This window comes from Miniopterus natalensis, chromosome 11 (assembly GCF_054644295.1).
Source record: "Miniopterus natalensis isolate mMinNat1 chromosome 11, mMinNat1.hap1, whole genome shotgun sequence".
Lineage (NCBI taxonomy): Eukaryota > Metazoa > Chordata > Mammalia > Chiroptera > Miniopteridae > Miniopterus > Miniopterus natalensis.
Window position 1 is genome coordinate 51548854 of NC_142091.1, and position 22491 is coordinate 51571344.

Sequence of the window (22491 nt, forward strand, 5' to 3'; positions counted from 1 at the left end):
GGATAAAAACGATGTCTGTTTTTCATGCCCTTATTCTTATTGTTTCTTAAACCTCACCAGCCCTCCTCCTGGCTTCTTTTAAATACAGATCCTATCCAGCCTATAGGGCTTACCTCCAAAGCCTCACCTCCTCCCTGAGGCCTTCACTAGCAGTTCTACTGAGACCATTCTGATCCCTCCCTATCTGGACAACCCTTTAGCAATTATAATCAAATCACAGTCTAGTGCTAAATTAAATACCACCTGCATGCCTGGGGTTACCAACTAAGCAGAAGGGGGTAGAGAAAGGAATTAGTCAGGTCCAGTAGCTTCCACCACACAGAGAAAAAATATGCACAAAAATTAAAAGGAAAAATTTGTGTACAGTGGTACCTCGGTTTTCAAACATCTCCGTTGACGAACGTTTCAATTTATGAACGCCATAAACTCGGAAGTAAATGCTTTGGTTTTCGAACATGCCTCAGAAGTCGAACATGCCACACGGCTTCCACTGAGTGCAAGATCCTGAAGCCTAGCTGTGGGCTGTGGATCCCTCAGTTTTCGAACATTTCAGAACTCAGTCTTCCAGAACAGATTACATTTGAAAATTGAGGTACCACTGTACTTTACTATCACTTAAAACAAAGATACTTTCCCACAGCAAAGAGAATTCACAAATGATAAAGTGTATCAATTCAGGCCCTTAACTACAAAGTTATTAACTGAAATGATTCTAATCCTAACTTCAGTTTCTAAGAAAATTCTCTTACCCATGAGATCTGCAGATGTCAGTCATTTTCTCTTTGGTTGTAAAATCTGCGGGTAGTTTAATTAAATGAAGGATCAGCTGACTGTAACCCCAGGAAAACAAGTGTGAATGAGGTCTGTGAAATGAAAAACTCCATAAATTAGATAGAAAATAAATTCTAAAAAATGCTTATTAGTCATCTAATAGGCAAGGGCAGAGTTTAATTAGATCTGTTCCATTATTATTATATTTTTTAAACATTTCTACTTGGCTTTTGAAAAATTAAAAACTTTTTTTTTCCTATAACAAATACCTACTTATTTTTTTTTAATTATACATTTTTAGATAATCAAAAACAAATGAAAGAAGCCTAGTAATTCCATCACTCACAGATAGCCACTGTATAACCTTCCAGACATTTTTTCTAGGCATATATAGGATAAGCATTTGGGGGGTTTTAAAGCTTCTCCTGGGGGAAAACCCAAGAATCATTTCTGATACATTAAAAGTATCAGTGTGTATTGTTTATGTATTCTAACTTTTTAAAATCCAAAATCAGGTTATGTCTAGAAATTTCTAGAAAGAAAACACACACAGATAAACACATATGCATAATTTTTTCCCTTCTGTTACAGGATAGCAAAAAGGTAGGAAAATTCCAGGGCAGGAGGAATAGGGAAACTGAGTTAAGAAAATTAAACAAGGCCAAGCAGTTTGGACAGCTTGCAGCTAGCTTGTAAATAACAAGCCCTTATCTTCCCCAGCTAGGGATCCTTGAGAGCAAATGGTTAATGTCTCTCCAAAGACAGCAGACAGGAGGGAGGAAGAGGAAGGAAGAGTGCAGTCTTATCTCATCCCACCCACTAAACAGAAAAGCCAGCAGTCTTGGGGCTTGGCAAGATAAAATTGACAGGTGCTTCTCACAAATTCTAGGAAAGCCACAACAAAGTAAAAGGGAGACCTTGAAAATTAACCTGTACCAAGATATTCAGCAGAGGAATTTTAAAATCTATAGACAAAAATGTATATAAGGCAAACCTCCCCCCACCCCACTCGCTTAGCCAAGAGAGCCCACCTGTGCATTATCCAGGATGACAGATTTGCTTGCCTTGCTCCTTAAATAAATTTGCATACTTTACTTTCTTAATAAATTGCTTTCTTAATAAATTCACTTTAACACAAAGCAATTATATGGAGTCACTAGTTAGAATTCATTCTTATGAGCATAATAAGAATCAAGGTGGGGACAGCCCTCTCCTTTCAACTCAGGGGGCTGTCCCATAACACCTCTCTGGTGTATGTGAGAGGTGCATTAACACTTCTAACACAGGTTTAGTTATCAAGGGCTCTTAAGGTGGATCCATGAAAGAGCTTAAGGGGGCAGTTTAATTTTCTGGTATCATGTGAAAAATTTTGCATGGATATGCATTTTTCTGAGAGAAATCATCAGGTTCTTATAGGATCTGTAACACAAAAAGTGTTCTGAACAACCAGGAAATGCAATCTCTTTACTACCATGACTTGGCTCAGTCTCTTCCAGAGCTGTTCCTGAAGTAAGCCCAGAATGCTGTATGTGAATAAACTAGTTCCATTCCAAAGGAACATCAGAGCTTAGAAAAAGGACTTCTATACCTGGGGTTTCCTTCATCATCCATAGTGCTTGTGCTTGGGGGAGCATCATGGGACACTGCCAAAAGCAGCCAATCCAATCTTAAAGACTCTGGTTGTAGAAGGGACTCAAGGAAGGATGGCCTAAGAGAAAGTAGGGGAGAAAAATCACCAATCTTCATGCTGAGAAGGGAAACAAAATGTGGGGATGTGAAAATGTTACTGAGAGATCAATATAGTGAATGAAATAACTTGAAAATCCTTCAGCTAAAAAATGTCTAGAAAAACTAGTGAAAATCTAATAGCCTTTTAAATGAACAGTTGAGCCCCAAGATAATAAGGAAAATACCAAAGGGCCAAAAATAAAAAGAAAGAAAAGCCAGTATGGCAAATGTGAATCAGTCAGTGGAAGAAAGAAAGGAGGAGAAGGGATTGAAAGGGGCGAAGAATAGCCAGTCTCAATAACCAGGGGCTATGTGGAGATAGGAAATGAGGCCTCAATCTAAAGAGAGTCAAAGAACTGGAACTGAGACCCACCCACAAAAAACTGGGCTGTCATCAATAAAAATGATGGCAATAAATCCACTCACTGGCTGAGAGAACAAGGAGGCTTATCTGTCTTAGCCTGGGCCCGGAAGGGGGGTTTAATTTTACACTGATGATCCAAGAATCCCTGAGAGGGAGAAAAAGAGGAAGGGAAGAGAAGTGTAATATGTGTATATTTATGGTGTGTACTGTGAACCCTGAAAGAATGTACACAACTGCCCAGATCCTCCTCTTCCACAGTAGATGCCTCAATTTCTGTGGCAGTTGATAGTAAAAATGCTACAACTGCTTACACAAGAGAAACAATGCCCTATCAGAAGGGAGAGTGCAAATAATTCTCGCCTTCTCACCGTTGATCTTCAGGCCTTGATTTCACCAGACTGTCTAAATAGACCAAAAACTGAGCAGGATGGTTATGACAAAGTTGCATGACATCCGAAGGCAAAATAGCTGGGTAAAACTTGATTAAGGATCGAAGGGCAGAGTCCCCAAACTTATCATACAATCTGCATTTAAAAACAAAACATATTAGTCTCCAACTTCAGTGAGATGATATAACTTGTTTACATTATCTAAGTACTTGTTAGAAATAAAAATAAATATCCTAATATGAAGCTGACCAATGTACAACTGAGTAAAACTTTAGAGACTAAGACCAAAAAACATTGCATGTGCTTTTAGTTCATATAAACAACATGTACAACAACTTACTGGGCAGCATAGGCAATCAACAAAGGGCTGCCAAAAGGGACCGAGTCATCCAGTAACTTTAATCTTGTTGGTAGATCTCCTTTTTCCATCTCCATAAATGTAGGACTGGAACTTGCCATTTCTAAAGGATAAAACACAACCGTTTCCCTTCATCTCAAAGCTGTAAATATTCAATTCATGAACACATTTGTTCAACAACCATTACTCATCCACCTACCATGTGCAAGGCCCAGTGCTTTGCAGGAGACAAACATTGCAGGAGAGAAAAACAAGAACAAGATACAACCTCTGCTTTTAAGAACTTTAAAATCATATTGGGAAGCAGAGCATACTGAACGTTTTAAACAAGACAAAATAGCAGATCACCAATATATAAGTCTCTATTACCCTTGAAAAAGGGATATATATATGTCTACCATCAATGCCAAATTCCTCAGTTTTTCTAGAACCAGTGTCCCTATGCCATCTTTTGGAATAAAGTAAGTTATTTAAATTTAATTAATTTAAAAATTTTTTTTTACCTATTTTTAAAAAAACATCAGTTATGGCAAATCTTCTTTCTCTGAAGGAAGACCTTTTGGGAATAGCCAGGTCATTTAAAGCGAAGTGTGGCAAATAAAGTGAATGATGATATAGTTAAAACTAAATGTAGCTAAAAAGCTGTTTTCTGTAATTACAGCTTCATTGTAAGGGTGGAGCCTTTTCAACAAACCATTTCTAAAACCTAACCTTCAATTTCTGATATATGTTTTTAAAAAAAATCATTTCTTCCCAGTTTTATTATTTCCTATTTGATTGTATCAGGCAGTAATTACTTAAGGGAATTCAGGGAGAAGGCCATCATTTAAAACTTGAGAAGTGAGGGAAATTTCTGTCTTTGATAAGGTTATTACCTTTTAATCCTTCAATAAAAGTATCCCAAACACAAGGACTGTTAGTGTAACTAAGCTTGATACTCTCCTTTGCTCTCTTCAAGTCCAGGAGAAAAAAGTACTTCTTTAGGAACTGACAAGCCAGAATTTCAGGAGAGCACTGTTGCAAAGTGTGGTCCACACATCCACTTGTGCTTTTGATCTCAGAATTCAGGACATTCAATTCCAAACACAATGTTGTCAATTCAGCCAGGCTCTTTCGGAGACCGTTTTCTATGTCGCATGGAGAACATACTTGAAAGAGGTCATCCAAGGGTTCCCTCAGATTATTTACAGATTCACATGCTGTCTGATCATCAGTTTCTTCACTGCCTAAAGAGTCCCTTTTTTCTTTTTCATTATCGTCATCTAACATTCCGTTTTTTGACTCATCAAACAATAGCACATCCTCGTTCGATGTCACAGGTGAGTTGCCAGTGTCTGAAATGCCTGAAAAGTCTTTCACGGCAAATGTTTTTTCTAACTGCGAAAGCCACTCCTGTAAAAGCATTCTCAGAGACTTGGGCTCAAATAAAACCAGTGGGTCCTGTAGTTTGGTCCTATACAAGACAGACAAGCATAAAATTTGCTTCATGTGTGTGTTTTTTAAACAAATTATTTCGTGCTAAAGAAATCTAATGAATACAATATACTCATCTGGAATGTTACTTTTCTACTCTTTAACAATTATCTCGGCAACATGACAATTCAGACAACATTAACTGTATAGTAATTCTTGAATCTGAATTCCAAATGAGACTACCTCTGCCCCACACTGTCTCAGAACCACTAGCAATGATCTCAAAAAGTCACTCCTATTCACTGTAAAGCTTCCTCATTCATAAACACTCACATTGCTTCTGCTGTTGCTATTCTCAGCTCTTGGAACTTATCTTCTTCTGGAGGTTGACTCGTTTCTTCTTTTATTCCCCTAGGAAAGTGTGAAAGGAGTTAGATGGGATTACAGCTTCCTTAGACAAATATTTCTAAGTGCTTACAAAGCTGCAGGTATTGTACTTAATGTTACATTAGCTAAACAGATGAGTATACAAAATGGTCACTGGCCTCAATATGAGTAAGCTCAAGTCAGGAAGAAAGTCATGCAAACAGCTAACTATAATATAAAGGAGAATAAAATGAATACTAAAGAGCAGCACAAACGCAGTAGTATGAAAGCACAAAAAATAGGAACAATTGTTCTGACTAGGCAATCAATGGAAGCTCTTGTGAGGAAGTGGCATTTGTGTTAGAAAAAATGGGGGAGAAGTACTGCAAGTAGAAGAAACAACACGAAAAAAGATAGTAAGGTGCACACACCCAGATCCCCGACAGGACTGGAATTTAGAGTGCTTGGAAGGACACAGTAAAAAATGAGGCTTGAAAGTGAGCTAAGGTCAGAGCGAGGGCTGCCTTAAATGCCACAGCAATATCTGTACATTTTTCCTATAAATATATGAATTCACGAAGTTATTCTGAGGATAATATACCTTCTATTTCATCTGACTGTCCAGGCACACTGGACGTATGGGTCTCTCAGTTCCTGAATAAGTGCTGAGCTTGCTTGCCTTTAATGCTCAGATCCCCTGAACTATGAGATAAAGCAGAGACCAGATAGACAAGGCACTTCATACTGTGGCAGAACAAGGACTATGCCACCAGCAGCATACCTAAGAAGGTACAAGGCAAGACATCAATACCAATGCTCTCATCTTACAGGCCAGAGGACATTAGTGACCTACCCAAAATCATACATTAGTCAGAAGCAGAGCCAGGACAAGGCCTAGATCCTTGGTCATCTTACTCTTAACTTAACACTCCTTCTCTAACACCTAAAAAGTTTGAAGAGATCTGGAAGGGAGGAGGCTGTGCAGGAGACGAATGGAAGAGATGCTAAATTAAAACTCTGTCTTAACAGATTTGCTATGGGTAAATGTAATTTTCCAACACTTAATTTGTGGTATTCACAATTTTTATGAGCTACACCAACAATCAACAATGAGCAGGGTCATACATTTGCCTTCTCCAATAGGGCATAGCCTATGGCTTTCTTCAAAGTGACAGATGACTCCTCCAGAATTCACAGATTTATATGCAAGAACTTACTCAGTGTCTTCCTCCTTTGGGCAGGTGACTGGACTCACATCTTCTTCACATAACTGTTCATCACTCCTGGGCTCTGGTTTCACTTTCAGATCAGGGCTTGTATGAAGGGTGCCAATCTTCTCAGTAGTTTTACGCACAAAGCTAGAAACACTGGAAGTCAAATACCAAAAAACTAATATGAAAAAAAACCTCATATTGACAAAAATGAAAAATTCAATACTTAGTTCTGTATTTTCCAGTTAGTTTCAGAAAGGCAACCTGGACTTAATAAAAAGAAAGACTGCTTACAGCAACTTCCCTAACTGACTACATATTTTGCATAAGGTTCACGTAAAATGTACAATATTATAAGGATTCACTTCATTTACTACACTGCCTTAAGTGCTACAGAAAAGGTCTCTAACTCCAGTTGTATCTGTGATGTTTCTGTCAACTTAAGCAAAGGAGGCCACGTGACCACCTGCCCCAATCTGGCCAGAGAATTAACAGAATATCTTCATGAAACTCAGCTGCCAACTAGTCACAACATATTCTTCTTAATAAGCAAAACTTGTATCCAGTAAGACAGATAGGCAGTTAAGTAACAGTACAGTCTTCTCTCTCAAACTTACATGCCAATCTTAGTTCCATGGAGTAGCTAGAAAGACTTCTGAAATGTCTAATTCTGAGCCCAAACTGAGAAATGATCAAAAAATGACTAATGACAGCCCTGCCCAGGTAGCTCAACTGGTTAGAGCACTGTCCCAATACCCCAAGGTTGCAGGTTTGAACCCCGGTCATGGCACATACAAGAGACAACCAATGAATGCGTAAATAAGTGGAACAACAAATCAATGTTTCTCTCTCTCTCTAAAAGTCAATAAATAAAATTTTTAAAAAATGAAATGACTAATGACATATGGAAATTATTCCAATGAGGGATGAGAAATATATCAGCTTTTTAAACTTTTGCTGTCTGTGGGTTAAAAAACCACATCTATAACAACTCAAATATCCAGCTACTCAAACAAAGAGGCAAGCTAAATTCTCCAAGATGGAAACGAGAAGTTAACAGCTCCATATAACAGGTGATATGAGAAATAACTTACTTTTTTTTTTTTTTTCATTTAAAATGTCTTTCCATTCTCAGCACAAAAGTACTTAAGGTGACAAACGAAGTAAAACCAGAATGGTATTAAATGACAGGACTAATTAGTTTACCTTTCCTTGACAGCCTGAAGAGACACAAGAGGAGATGAAGAGCGAAATGATAATGGAATGCCGAAGGGGAGAAAAGTTTCATTCTTATCTGTCTCAAGCGTCACTGGAACATGAGAAACGCTGTCTGATGAATGAAATCAGGCAAAAGAAACAATATCTAAGCACATGGGAATTTTTTTAATCTTTAAAGAAATTCTGAAATAAATAAACCAAAGGAAATGAAGGATTCAATACCAAACTCACAACTGACCCAGATACAAATGAGCAGAACACAGGCTTACAAGATGCATGGGATGGTCCACATATAAAACACTCAGGCAAGTACCTTCATTTTCCTACTAACCCTGAATCCCCATAAGTCAAAAAGGAAGTTTAGAGTCTCTATTAATCTCTTCTCAACAGTTCGGTCACAGGAATGCTCAAACATCAAAAAGTGTAGGCAATGGCCCCAAAACTGTAGTGATTTTTCACTCCTGATGAAAAATAATTTGGTTAGTCAGAATAAAATTGTCCCACTCTTTTGGTTAATGACCTCCTTTCTTAACCTGTCCAGCATTTACCAATGTCAGCCTAAACATGAGGGGTCAGGGGTGGGGGGCAAATAACTAAACACAAATCCACTGTTCTACTGGTGAGCAGATCTATAGGTCTGGATGGAAAGTCTATCAACATAATAAAAACTATGAACACCTTATAGAAAACTCTATGCATGAGATAATCCTGGCAAATAGAAGTGACAGAAAATAAGTGCTTCACATCTGCAACCAATGAAAGACAAACTCATTACCTTCATTTCCATGGGAGCTGCAACCCTGATCTGGCTGGTCCTCTTCTTGATGTGAGATGAACTCTTTAAGTCTCTCATCTTCTGAGAGGGTTTGGCTGTGAAGGGAACAAGAATCTTCATCTGACTGGCTGCCTCTTCTACTACTAATGATACGATAAATACCGGAGTCCAAGATGCTGAAACTTTCCTAAAAACAAAAAGAATTCCAAAAAAATCAAAATAAAACTTTCTTTTATAACACAATATAGCTTTTTAAGAGAAAAATCAACAGTAAAAGCAGCAAGTCAATAATAACAAGTATGGCTTATTAGGACGAGCTGGTAAGACCTAGACTCTTGGCAGCTGGGTCACAGCTGTTTCTCTAGCTGTCTCCTCGGGTGAGGGTGGGGATTGAATGAGACAATCCTGAGCTGCACTGACACTCAAATTAGCATGAAGGATCTAAAATCCCATATTAGGAACAACTTAACTTGTGCTGGAGGCTCTACGAGGTGCATTTGAGAAGAGAATATAATTTAAAATGACAAAACAAAATGCGGCTCCAAGACAAGCCTAAACAGAGGCGTCATAGGGCTGTCCAACAGCTGAAAGAAAGCCCCCTCATGACCCCCCCCAGCAAAATCTACTTTATGGAAAGGAAGATAAGTCTGGGAATCCAAAGGCGAGTATAGCCTAAGGCAGAAAATCTTACTGAACAGAAAACCCTTAGCAAGTGAGAGCACCTACATGTGATGAAATGGAGCTTCTTCGGCTGCCACAAGCTGAGTCCAAAGGTTCAAATTTTAAGATCAGTTCTTCTAGTTGAGAAGCCAAATCGCTACAGGTTGTGAGGTCCAGCTGAGATCTCAAATGCTCCAACTTATCTACGGTCAAAGACTTTCTTCCCTAATAGAAGGGTAAGCAGAAATCTGATAAAACAGCCTACTACATGTAACAAAGTCTGTATTCAAATGGCAATACACTGAAAGAGGTCTAACATAGAACATAAAACCTCAGAAGTGCTTTAAAAAGGCTTAACAAGCTACTGAAAGACTTAATGAGAATTATCTTAGGAATTAAGAATTTAATTAGGACACTTAATGTATGCATAATCATTCCCCTTAAAACAAGGTCTGAAATTCAAATAAATTTGTGGGTAAACTTGATTTTTTTTTTAATAGAAAGTATACCCTTTTTCTTACCCTCCACCCATCCCTAGATTTATTCGTCATGCTCTTCTTTTGGGAATTCATTGCTGCTTTATCTGTAGATCATATAGGGCTAGTTAAGCCAAGAAACTTTGTAGCACAATCTTGCAAGCCAGGATGGTTTTAAAAACCCAGATGAACATGTAAGCTCTCTGACTCACTCGCCCGTCAATGAGAGAATTTTGGAAAAGACAGCAAGTGCGAGCAGCCAGGTTCCACAGGCCTCTCCTTAGCAGGCGTTCCACACAGCGTTCCACAGAGAAGAGGGAAAGATGTGAGATTTTCCCATTTAGATGCAAACAGAACAGCTCATTCTTGCAGACAGCCACATCCTGAATATCTACAAAAATGACAGAGGTGAACATACAAGAGATTCAACAAATATTCCTTTTCCATTTTTGCAAGGGCTGAAATGATTCTAATAAATTCACATTTTATATATGTTTGCCTTAATTGAATTTCATCTTTTTATATTTGCATTTAAATGAAGAAATCATATTTTAGACACTATTCTAAAAAACAAGGATAAAAGATAACAGAGAAAGAAATACATCTCTCTGGTCTAAAATCCAATTTTAAAATGCTATTTTCTGTGAAAAAGAACAGGGACTTTAAAAGAGGGCACTCTACATTAGAGACCAGACTATGATACTTCTGAGAGTTACAATCTAATGTCAATGAATGGATTTTAACGTACTATGTAAATCAACAAACAGTATGCAGAAAAATAGATCATGGAAGTACTTAACAGTAGAATATCCCAAAAGGAGTTTAAAAACTAGTTTTGATATGATGACTTACATATGGAATCTAAAAATACCATTTCATAGAAAGACTAGAATGGTGGTTTCCAGGAACTGGGGTTGTGGGGGAATTGGGGTGTGTTGGTCAAAGGATACACACGTGCAGTTAGAAGGTGAATAAATTCTAGAGATCCAATGTACAGTATTGTGATTATAGTCAACAATACTGTATTATATACTTCAAAGTTGCTAAGAGACTAAAATCTTAAGTATTCTCACAAAAGATGGTAATCATATTGCAATATATAAATGTATCAAATCAACACACTGTACAACCTTAAACTTACACAATGTATGTCAATTTTTAAAAGTCCAAAAAAGAAAAACAAACTAGTTTTTATGGGAAACCCTTAAGGTACTTAATCCACAAGAAATAGATGTTGATTAGATCAGTAAGTAATGGTTTCTTTCTCTTTTTGTTTTTACAAAGCAGAAAATGACCCAAAAGTCAAATACACTCCCTGAGCAGCAATGCTAAAAAAGCTAAACTTCTCTATTTCTGGTTTTAACCAAAAGAATAGAGAGGCTGATTTTCTCTGTCTCAGCCATATACAATGGCTATTGTTCCCACAAGGACTTTTCTGAACCCCAAACTATTGAGACACAAAACAGGAGTTAAGGAAAGACTTCCAATAGGAGCCCAGATTCAGGATAAGGTAGGGGTGGGGAGAAATTCACCCATTTGATCCTTAGCAGTGTTACTAATATTTAAGAATAAATAAAAAGTTTAAAAGGCATGCAAAACTAAACAACTGAACACAAATTTACAAATGTATGCTTGTGAACTACCTTACAAAGGGAAACACCTATGATGTTAACATTTAAAAGAAATGGCACCTTGCTCTATTTTTCTACATCTTATACTACAGGAGAATCGTCCTATAATAATTCAATCTTTCACAAGCATGAGATTATAAGTTACATTAAGGAAGAAAAATATAATTACCTTTGATTTCACTCCAAAGAAGAACCTGAACATTCTGAGGAATGAAAATATAAATTCCTCTTTCTGTCCAAGTCAACACACAATGCTCACTGCAAGAGAAAAAGGAGTCAAGAGAACTCTAGTTCGCTCAGATACAGAAGTTTATGATATAATTCCCTGAATTCAGACCCTCACATTAGCTATAAAAGTCAAACCATCCTGTACAAAGAAAATATAACAGTGTATCAGCCAATCAAGTCTCAAAACCTCTTTTCTGTCTATAACAACATACTGCTTTAAAAAAGTTATATAATGCCAAACTGGGGAAAATTCAATTATATATGCTAAATATCCTCTAGGAAAAAATTTTAAAAGGCCGGTATCTTTCCTGGTGTTTGTTAAAGCTGCTAAACTTCCCAAGTGGTATAACAGAGGTACATTTAAAACAAAGACTAAACATAACACCTCCCCACCAATCACTGCTCTAGTGAGCTGTTTTTAGGGATGGTAATATCTTGACATCCTTGGTTCTGTGTAAGCAAGAAAAGGTTAAAAACTCCCAGTCAACTATGTGCGGGGAGCTTTATTAAAGACTCTACTTAAATTATCTAACCCTGTAGCAACTCAAGATAAATGTGTTATCCCTAATTTTTTTTAAATCTGAAGTGCAGATACATAAAAATATATGCCCAGGGCCATTCAGTATGAATCCATGAGTCAGAATTTATACCAAGGACCATTTGGTTCCAAAACCTAGACTTTTTCTCTACGCCTCACAAAATCTACTTCTTCCCTTTCATCCTCACTAACCCACCCACTATTATTTGGAATCCTGATTATTCCACTTAACTGCATTCTCTAAAAGACACAGATTTCCTAACTGCCAAACCCAAAGACCCTTCCTCATTTCCCTTCTTGATCCCTAAGCAGGGGCCAACCCTGCTGGCTGTTCCTTCCTTCCTAAATCTCGCCTCCCTGGACTCTGGGACACTGCACTTTCTTGGTCCACCTTCCTTCCCAGTTCCAGCCCTGGGACTATTCATCTCTGCTCATCTCTTTCTATACTCCATTGCTCATATATTCCACTTGCTCTCTCAAGGCTGCTATTTTTTATATACCACTGGTAATCTCTGCTTCTTGCCCCACACCAGGGCATTCCCCAACTTATAATGTTCTCAATCTAGCCAGCTCCCAAGGATCAGCAGAAGTTGTACTCACCTCTAAAGTCCTTCTCTGATGGCTCACAGACATCACTTTTCTTCCGTACCCAGCCTATCTCTTGTCAACCCTGCTCATATGGCATTTAATCATACACTGCACTGTCACAACTCTTATTTTGATACTGTTGTTAGATTTTTTGTAGACTTAAACCACATCTCTCCAACAAAATATAATCTTGAGAACAAGGACTTTGTTTTTTCAATGCGCCCAAGAATACTAAAAATTGTACCATGTAGCAATGAAACTAAGAGTGATATTTAACACAAATATTAAACATTTTGCCAATGTAGGACCCAAATTGTGTAACAAAGTAAACTTTGTCACAAAGATGAAAGATATGGCCAGAATCTTAGTACAAAGTAAGTAAAATCAGAAGGCTGCCTTTAGGAGCCAAAGGAGAAAAAATGAGAGGCCAGAGGATCCCTAAGTAAAGAGACACAGGATCATGATTTTGATACTGAACTTGATATTCAGCTTGGAAAGATTCCTTAGGAAAAGCAATCTAGATTAGATTGGGGGAGGGGGGGGTAAGGGAATAGATAAGAACTGATACTTTGTAATTTATATATCCCTTATCCCCTTACCCCTTCACTGATAATAAACAGACTTGAACACAAGCCTGTTAGCATTGTTTAAGAAGGGAAAGTGATATCAGTGTACCCAAAAGAAACAAAGTATGTAAGTTTGCTTTCTTGTGGGATTTGTGGGTATAATAGTAAAGGTTACCATAAGACAAGTATACAGGTAGGAAATAATAAACAGAAACAAAAGCCCTCCTAATCACGGTTTCTCAAAAATATCTTTGTTGAATTCTTTAATTTAGCTACTATTTGAGAGCCTTATATGTGCCTAGTGCTGCACCCATAGTAAAGGGGTTGACAACCTGGTGCTGGGATAGGTATTTATAGTACAATGAAATAGAGGTGATGATTTAGGGATGAACAAGCAGTGACAACAGTGCACAGGAATAAGTGCCCAGTCTAAGCCGCATTAGCAGCTAGCAAAGGCTGCAAAGTGGCATTAATTATTGCTTATGCTGAGGAGTAGGCAGAGCCAGATCATGAAGGGCTTTGTTTGCTATGGCAGAAACTGTAATGGAAGCTTTACGTAGCTTTAACTCAAAGGAATAATAGCTCTACCAGCAGAACCAAGCAGACTGTGTCCTCTTTATAAGAAATATACTTTTGGGTAAGGGACTTCCCTATACCCCACATATCACACTAAAATCCACAAACATTTATTAAGTGTCTTTAGATGCCAGGCACTATACCAAGCACTGAGAATAAAATAGTGAATAAAACATATATGGCACCTTCACAGAGTTTACTGTCTAGGAGTAAGACGGGCATAAATACTGCATGAATATGTAATTTTAAACTGCTAAGCGCCATAAAAAAAGAGTTTTTAGGATATGTTATCTAACTGTGAGCAAAAAAATAGCTGTCTTTCTCCAGTAATTTTCAAGATGCATTATGGATTTATGAAAGGGTTATGGTGCCTACAATTTAAATACTTCAGTATAGGTAGTGAGACATATACACACACTGGTTAGAGGCAATTAGTTAACATTTCAAGTGTTTAAAAAAAAATCACATTCTAAGAGCAGTTAGTTAGCCTTTGAAAAAAATCCAATCATGAGTCCACACTCCAGGGTACCTATAACCAGTTCTAAATAACATTCTCTGAATCTGCATTAGAGATATTAGGTATTAATCAAATAATTTTCCATTATTGAAATAAGTAGAGTTCCAGACACATAGATCGGCTGGAAATCATACTGGCATCCCCATGCTTGCAGAACAAGGTATAAGAAATGGCAAGCCCAGCAGCTGACAGCCTTTAGTGACACTCTGTGTTGCCACTTAATAATGGACGTTTGCATCTAATCCAACCAGAAGACTAACTGAACCCTGATATTAAAATATGACCGGCTGAATCTTTCATGCAAGGTCCTTGTCAAAGTACCTAAAGACCAAGAACTGAAGTTTCACCAAGCTTACAAGTTCTACAACTACTTTTGTCCCTGCCTACTAAGAAACATACGTATGTGCAGCAGACTTCAGACTGAGACTTGCTTTAACTGTAACATTACACCAGGTAGGGGAGGTTATGAATGAATGCATACCTGTACCTCTTAGCTCTAACTGTCAGAAGTTCCCTGGCAATGATAAACTGTCCAATTAGTTTAGGTCAGTTCAAAACAGAAAACGAAGCATAGTTCTATGATTTTTTCATTCCTCGCATACACAGAACACTTCACATAACACTGTCATTTCCTGATTTTCTAAAAATAATTTAATACAATAACAATCTTAAAAAGATAACTGTCCCTGAACAAGGAACAAAGAGAAAAAGTTGTGTGTGTGTGTGTGTGTGTGTGTGTGTGTGTGTGTATATGTTTTAAGGATCAAAGGGAGAAACTTACCTAAGATGTAAGAGTTTGGGGAAAGGCAAAGACTGGGAGGATCCAACTGTATGATCATACTGAGGTTCTGATCTAGGAAGTAAATACATCTATTAATAATTTTGTCACAACATAAAAGCATGTTATATAGGAAAATTTTTGCCTCCAAACAAACCCAAAAGCCTAACTGCATCTACCCTTATTCAATTTGCTTTAAATTATATGAAAGATAATTGATACTTTTTGGTTTCTCTCAATCTTTTTTTTTTTTTTTTTTTTTTTTTAAATATATCTTTATTGATTTCAGAGAGAGGAAAGGAGAGGGAGAGAGAGAGATAGAAACATCAACAATGAGAAAGTCGTCATTGATCGGCTGTGCACACCCCCGACTGGGGATCCAGCCTGCAACCCGGGCATGAGCCCTGACCAGGAATCGAACCCCGATCACCTGGATCCTAGGTCAACACTCAACCACTGAGCCACGCCCGGCCGGGCTCTCTCAATCTTTTGATAAAAATCCTACTTCACTCTTAAAAGGCATAATAAAATCTTTAACACATACAGAATATTAGAGATTTCAATCCAACCCCTCCATGAAAGTTCCTCAAATACCACCTACCAGCCATACAAATCATTACCTTACCTTACAGTAATCACAGGGAGAGGTGGCGATGAGAGGAGTTTCTTAAACTGATGTGTACTTAGAACTTCCCCATCAAAGTTCACTTCCCACATCCTGGAGCCAGGGCGAGCACAATATATAAGAGGTTGCTGGCCCACAGAACATCTTCCAGGGAAGAAACAAGCTCCATATTCTCCATCTCTTTCCTTGTTTCCAATTTTCCAAAATTTTTCTCTAATACCCAAAAAGGAAGAGAAAGCACATTTACCTACAAAAAACTCAAAAACAATGGGACTACAAATCAGCATGGCCGTAGTAATCCCACCCATAATGTCCTCTCATTATTCATATTAGAGATATACTACTGGACAGGACAACAGAATGGAAAGGTCAAAACAGGGCTCTAGCTCTGATATGCCATTAACTCTAACATTTCATACATCTGTAAATCCTACTGATTGCTTCCCAAATCACCTTGTTCTTTGGCCACTACATGGAACAGCTAATCTACCTCTCCAGCCATCTCCAAGCTACTCCCCTGCCACAAACACCAACAAACTCACTCTTTCCTCAAAATGCTAAGTCCTTCTGAAACTCTGTACTTTGGAAAATTCTATTCCCTTATGATCACGAGCTATATATATAAAAGAGCTTAGTACACTGCCTGGGAACATGGAAGGTGATAACAATGAGGATGTCTCTCTTCCTAAAAACTCCTTTTCTTACTCTTCATGACTTAGTTCCATCATTCTTCCTGAGACTTCCCTGACTCCCATAAACTGAATTACATGTTTCCCATGCTATGTTTTCATAGCACTTACCACATCATATATGGCAATTGTGTCTAGCAGAACAGATTATGACTTTCTCCAAAATAAAGGCCATTTCTTATTCCTCTCTGGTTGAATCCTCAGTATATAGCACAGCATCTGGCCCACCGAAAGCACTTAATACAATGTAGTGTGCTCTGTATACTCAAACCCCTTTTTTTTAGTTGCAAAGTTGTTGACTTTGTCATTAGATGAATACACTCAATCCCTTTTATTGGAGAACGATCTAATACGCTCTCTAGTGTGAATTTACTATATGACTTTAGATAATTCAATAAATAATGGTGTCCGTATTTCCTTCATGAATAAAATACAACATTAACTTTACTCTCAGAACACGAATGTGGAAGTGCTTTGAAATCTGCAATATAGGACGTTATGATTTTATCACTTATGTTCCTTACTTGAGAAATAAAATATATTTCTTGCTTATTTTATATCCCCTGTGATGCTTAATACAGTGCTAAGGATCCAGAGGAGTAGAATAAATGTTTGCTGAGTGCACAAATGCAGTCGACTCATTTATTTGCTCATTAATCTTGTTTTCTACATTTTCAAATATGTGCCAGGCACAAGGATAAGTACTTCATATACATTATCTTAGTTAATCCTGAAAACTATCTCTACATTCTAGAAGGGAAAATTGATATTTGGAAAGATTTAAAAAGTGGCAGAACCAGCCCTGGCTAGTGTGGCTCAGTTGGTTGGAGCATCACCCCGTGCACCAGAAGACTGAGGGTTCAATTCCCTGTCAGGGCACATACCCAGGTTTTGGGTTTGATCCCCAGTCAGGGTGCATACAGGAGGCAAGTGATCGACATGTCTCTCTCACATCAATGTTTCTCTCTTCACCTTCCTCTCTCTCTTTCAAATCAGTTTTTTTTATAAAAAAGTAGCAGAACCAAAATTTGAAATCATATTGTCAGGCTCCATTATCATTTTTAAAATTATGGTACTATCCACGTCCCCCAAAACTGAATTCTAGCTTACAGAAACTGGGCATTTCTAAAATGTTATTTTAGCAGTAGGTTCTACGTTATTCTCATAACCAACTCTAGCCACACCCCCGTGAAATAGCAGAATGATTAGCAACTCTATTGCAGAGGGAAAAATAAACCTCCACTTAGTTCTTAAAGTCTTTCATATATATCATTTCATCATATCCTCAAAACAACCCTAATAAGGTGTTTTCAGTCCAGTGTTCTGACCATTTATTAGAATTTCAGCCAAATTTCTGAATTGGGCCATTTGGTAACTTGAAAACCTATAGGTGAAAAATAGTTAAGAACTTTGTGAAACTAAGATATTTTACCAGAATCTCAAGGGTGGAGTTAATGGCTAAAGGTCCAATGTCAAAGGATGTATTAGAGGTAACTGAGGTAACAGGAAGGGCACAGAATCAAGACAGAAAGGTTCTAGCTTTTCTGACCTCAGCTTTCTGATCCACAAAATGAAATGGTGACACAAGGTGACCTTCAGTTCAGTAAGTCTAACATCATCAGTGAACTATAGTCTGAAATAAGTCCGAAGCGAGTGCATCATCCTTCCTACTGATTGCATGTAAACTGATCATCTGTATCTCAAAGCCTTGCCTCTCTGCTGTCCAGCTAGGTTCTCTGATACCAAACACCTGCCACCTGCTATAACTGGCCTCCTTCCCATGTGTCTTTCTCATCTCAAGAAAAAAAAAAACAAAGTTCATCTCTCCACATCGTTTCCTCTACCATCCCCGACAGCACACATTTCCTCAAACCTTTTGGAATAAATAATTTCCTGCTTTCCCAAATAGCAGTCTCTGGAGATACATGAACCCCTGGAAATAAAGACTTCCCAAGGCTGACAGTTCTAAGTGAATCAATTTCCAAACTCTGATTTTCTATATGTATACTTTCTTAAAATGACCCGAGAACCCACCTTAGTGTGGCATTTAAAGCTGTCACTCTCAATGTGGTGCCAATCTAACAACTTATTTCCCACAACTCCTCTATTTAATCCAGATTGGCAGGTTCTAGAATATGCTGATGTCTTTCTCACTTTTCCCCAAAGGGCTGTTCCTTCCTACTAGAATATTACCCCCCGCACCTCTTCCTCCAGACTTCACCTACCAAAAGTCCTCATCAAAATTACTAAAGCTGGCTAGTGCGTTCATTATACAATTCTCTCTTCTTTTGTGTACATTCAAAATTCTTCCAAAAATATTTTTAAAAGAGGGAAGGTCCTGCCCGGCCAGGTGTGGCTCAGCAGTTGAGCATCGACCTAGGATCCAGGAGATCGCAGTTCGATTCCCGGTCAGGGCACATGCCCAGGTTGTGGGCTCAATCCCCAGTCAGGGGAGTGCAGAAGGCAGCCCATCAATGATGACACTCTCTCATTATAGATGTTTCTATCTCTCTCTCTCCCTTCCTCTCTCTGAAATCAATAAAGATATATTTAAAATTTAAAAATAAAATAAAAGGGGGAAGGTCCTGAGGATATGGGGTGGGGAGGGCAGTAAGAATTTCCCTATAGTGAGAATGGCTGAGGAACTTCAGCACAGTGATACGTAATATTCATTTCAAGCTGTTTCCTATTCTGTTCTGGTATTTCACAGCTACCTCTAATATCTCCTTTTCCATTCATCGGACCTTTGACTCTACCCTTGAGATTTAGGTAGAATATTTGTCAGCTTCACAATTTCTTAATTATTCTTCACCTAATTTTACCCTTTAGTAAAATTCCATTAAATACACAACAAATTTAAACAACAACAAATTCAATTAAGGAAGACTTCCTGATTCCCCATATTAAAACAGGCCTTTATTTGGCCTTTCTTCATGGCACTTAGATCATGCTTCACATAGAGTTAATAGACTATTTGTCTTGGTCACCCACTGGACTATCTCAGTATCCTCTATTTCTTCTCTACTCTCTAACATCAGCTTGCACACAGCTGGTTCCTTATTAATATCTGTATAATTAAGCTGAGGGGTTTGGGCTAGATGACATCTAAGTGCCCTCCAGTTCTAAAATTCTGTATTTTCAATGTCCCACGGTTGGTCAATATACCTTTCAGTGTCACACAAGAAGGATCGAGTGAGTGAAGATATAAGTAGTCTTCCATCCAAATAATCTAACTGGACAACACATGAGTCAACTGTTGTTATTGTCTGAACAGGAAACATCACAAAGGTAGCAGCTGCCTAAAAGGAACATGACAAAGAAATAAAGTTTATTTATCATTACATATACACATAATCTTCTTCTCTACCTTTTAAATGAAAATACCTTGAATAGCAAAATAAAAACTTTTAATGGGCCAAAATTTAATTTGCCTGTTGGAATATCAAAGTAATGTGAAATAAATTGGTACACAACTGCAAAAGAGAATTCTTAAGGCTCTGTTTGTAATGATCTAATTTCAGAAGTTGGAATAAAAAGATAAAGCAAGTTTTCAAATTTGTAAGGGAATTTTTCACCTGTAGACAGTACTTCTACCTTTGGAAGAAAGACAAATTAGGGCTGTACTGTGTCGGGTATTTTGGATCAAAAATATAAAGAATCAAGTGGTAACTTTGATGGGTCATCATGACCAAACCGGAAGAATATTCTGTTATGTTAATTAAAATAAAGTAATTTAGCCAATGGTAGTTAGATCTCCTCTTTTCTGCCAGGACCCTACGCCGAAATAAGCCAATGAAAAGACAAGCTCTCCACTTCTTTTGGAGGAGAGAGACCGTGAGAAGCTGGCTTAATGACAGACTGGAGCATTCTGGTAGGGTAACCTGACGCTCAGCCCTTCTATTCCAATAATAACTATGACGGGAAGCTTGGGATCCTGCACAGCTGAGTACAATCCAGGAGGTGGCTTTAAGATTCCATTCACAATAAGTTACACCATCCTCAGGGAAAATATACCTAGACCTGTGAATTTCTTCTCCCCTTACAAAGGAGCCTGGGCAATTGGTGCCATTTCTATTTGGCATTTTATTCACACTATTAATAAACAGGCATCTTTTTTAATACCCTGGTATTAAAGAATGCTTTATTTAAGTTAGCCATACAGGTAAATTATGGAGTAGTGTAAGATACAAAGTGTAAATTACTGAAGTTAGCTCACAGAAGCCATTCTGCAACAGCATCAAGCTAAACTAGGCTCTCATATGTACCACATACTAACAAATCTCCTCAAAATTAATATTCTGGGCTCTAGATCAGTCCCCCAAGAAATTCAGTAGATAAAATTGTGCCCTTTATTTGAAATTCTGTGAGACAACACCTTTTATCTCACCCATATACACAAAGAACTGAACTGGTTCTCACCTTTGCTTGTTTAGAAGTATTGAGTTTGATGGCCGAAACTTTCCCCATATGATCACCTACAAAAACTCTAAGAACTGCTGTATCCCAACAGAGAGCTGTAACTTTTCGGCCCTTGTGTTCTGAAGACACATAAATTCGTTCCGGTTTCCCACGACGCTCTTGATTTAATTCCCAAACAACTACAAGACCTTGACTGCAAGAATTGAATGACAGGAACAAATTTTTGGCAATGGTGAAAAACGTACAATTTAATTGCATTGCGGTATCAACTATATTAAATATATATGTAAACTTGTTCTTCAGAAAAGAGGAAATAGAAAGTCAAGGTATTAATTTCCTTGCATTAGTCTACCAATCCAGCATAACAGAACTCAGATGACCTAAATTATGTCTGTTATCTTTCTCTTTGAAGGCCACTAAAATGCTGTTGCCTCATACTAGCATTTTCCACAAACACTAGGGCAACTGACTGTCCATCCTGGTTTGCTGGGGACTGAGAGGTTTCCCAAGACAGGACTTTCAGTGCTAAAAACTGGGACAGCGTAGGCAAATTAGGATGGCTGGTCACCCTAACAAACACACAGCTACATTTGTTCATTTAAACTGCATTTGGACAGGATCAGATAGTTTTAAAACAGTTTCTCACCTGGTAGCTACAGCAACATAATCATCATCATGTGAACAACAGGCAACCTGAGAAATTGCACCTTCCTAGAGCACAAAAAGGAAAAATTTCAGGCAGCTTCTCAAAAATGGTATTTTTTTTTTTTTTTTTTACTTTTAAATCTCAGCTTTTACATTTTTCTTTTATTCCAAATGATTATTTATAATGGAGAAATTGGCACTTATGAAAGATACTCTGAATGGAATGACAGAGTATGTTAATCTTACCCTGTGTGAAAGAAAGAGCCTGTGCTTCCAGCCTTCTTTTTGAATGAGGTTGAGACCTCCTCCTGAACTGCCCAAAGCCAACCATTTCCGAGACACAGCTATGCTCGTGCACTAAAAACATGTAAGCAGACAAGTGTAAGATGACCACAGTCATTTAATCAAATAAACTATCCACTGGAAATAAATACTGAGGATCTGTGTACCAGGTTCCTCCCCCACCCCACCCCTGGCCATTTGAACACCACATAATGGCACTCAAGTGCTCATTCTAGTATACTGAAAAATACAAAAGAAAGAACATTTTGGCTTTAAATTGTTAACTGAATCTCAAAATGGCGAGTAGGCTCCATTATATAAATGAGTAATTTTCCCTGAAAAAGCCAGTCACTAAACCATTCATCTTCTGTGTAAGTTAGCTTGGTCACTCAATGCTGACCACAATTATGGAGGATCAAGTAAGTCTCCATGGGATACAGCACCACTTTAATCATTTGCTCACTTCAATAATTTCTCGTTTGTATAATCAGCACAAAAAACACCCAAAGCTTTTAGAGCAAGTGAGACTGCAGAGGACACAGATGAAGGTCACTACACTATGTCTCCCTATACCCTCAACCTGATGATCCCTCTCCTTATCAACCAGAGAAAGCAGCGGCCATGCTGTGCCCCTGTGGTAAAAATTGTTGGTGGCTGACACACAGCCATCCTCAACCCTC

General features: G+C 38.0%; 1 protein-coding gene across 8 annotated transcripts in view; it reads right to left on the reverse strand.

The window, feature by feature from the left end:
• The window catches only part of HPS5 (HPS5 biogenesis of lysosomal organelles complex 2 subunit 2), a 33773-nt gene that overhangs the window by 5762 nt on the left and 5520 nt on the right, over positions 1 to 22491 (reverse strand). For 4 of the 8 annotated variants that reach the window (XM_087821762.1, XM_016219445.2, XM_087821764.1 and 1 more), the window contains 18 exons: positions 21776 to 21886; positions 21531 to 21595; positions 20885 to 21077; positions 19631 to 19764; positions 15777 to 15989; positions 15155 to 15226; positions 11530 to 11618; positions 9942 to 10120; positions 9320 to 9478; positions 8594 to 8780; positions 7807 to 7930; positions 6607 to 6756; positions 5357 to 5434; positions 4486 to 5063; positions 3593 to 3713; positions 3232 to 3387; positions 2360 to 2518; positions 750 to 863 (listed from right to left, as the gene is read on the reverse strand). In XM_087821762.1, coding sequence (XP_087677888.1) covers positions 750 to 863; positions 2360 to 2518; positions 3232 to 3387; positions 3593 to 3713; positions 4486 to 5063; positions 5357 to 5434; positions 6607 to 6756; positions 7807 to 7930; positions 8594 to 8780; positions 9320 to 9478; positions 9942 to 10120; positions 11530 to 11618; positions 15155 to 15226; positions 15777 to 15989; positions 19631 to 19764; positions 20885 to 21077; positions 21531 to 21595; positions 21776 to 21886 — 2882 coding nt within the window. The remainder of the gene's footprint in view (positions 1 to 749; positions 864 to 2359; positions 2519 to 3231; positions 3388 to 3592; positions 3714 to 4485; positions 5064 to 5356; positions 5435 to 6606; positions 6757 to 7806; positions 7931 to 8593; positions 8781 to 9319; positions 9479 to 9941; positions 10121 to 11529; positions 11619 to 15154; positions 15227 to 15776; positions 15990 to 19630; positions 19765 to 20884; positions 21078 to 21530; positions 21596 to 21775; positions 21887 to 22491) is intronic. The other 4 variants (XM_087821765.1, XM_087821767.1, XM_087821766.1 and 1 more) reach the window with 4 other exon arrangements.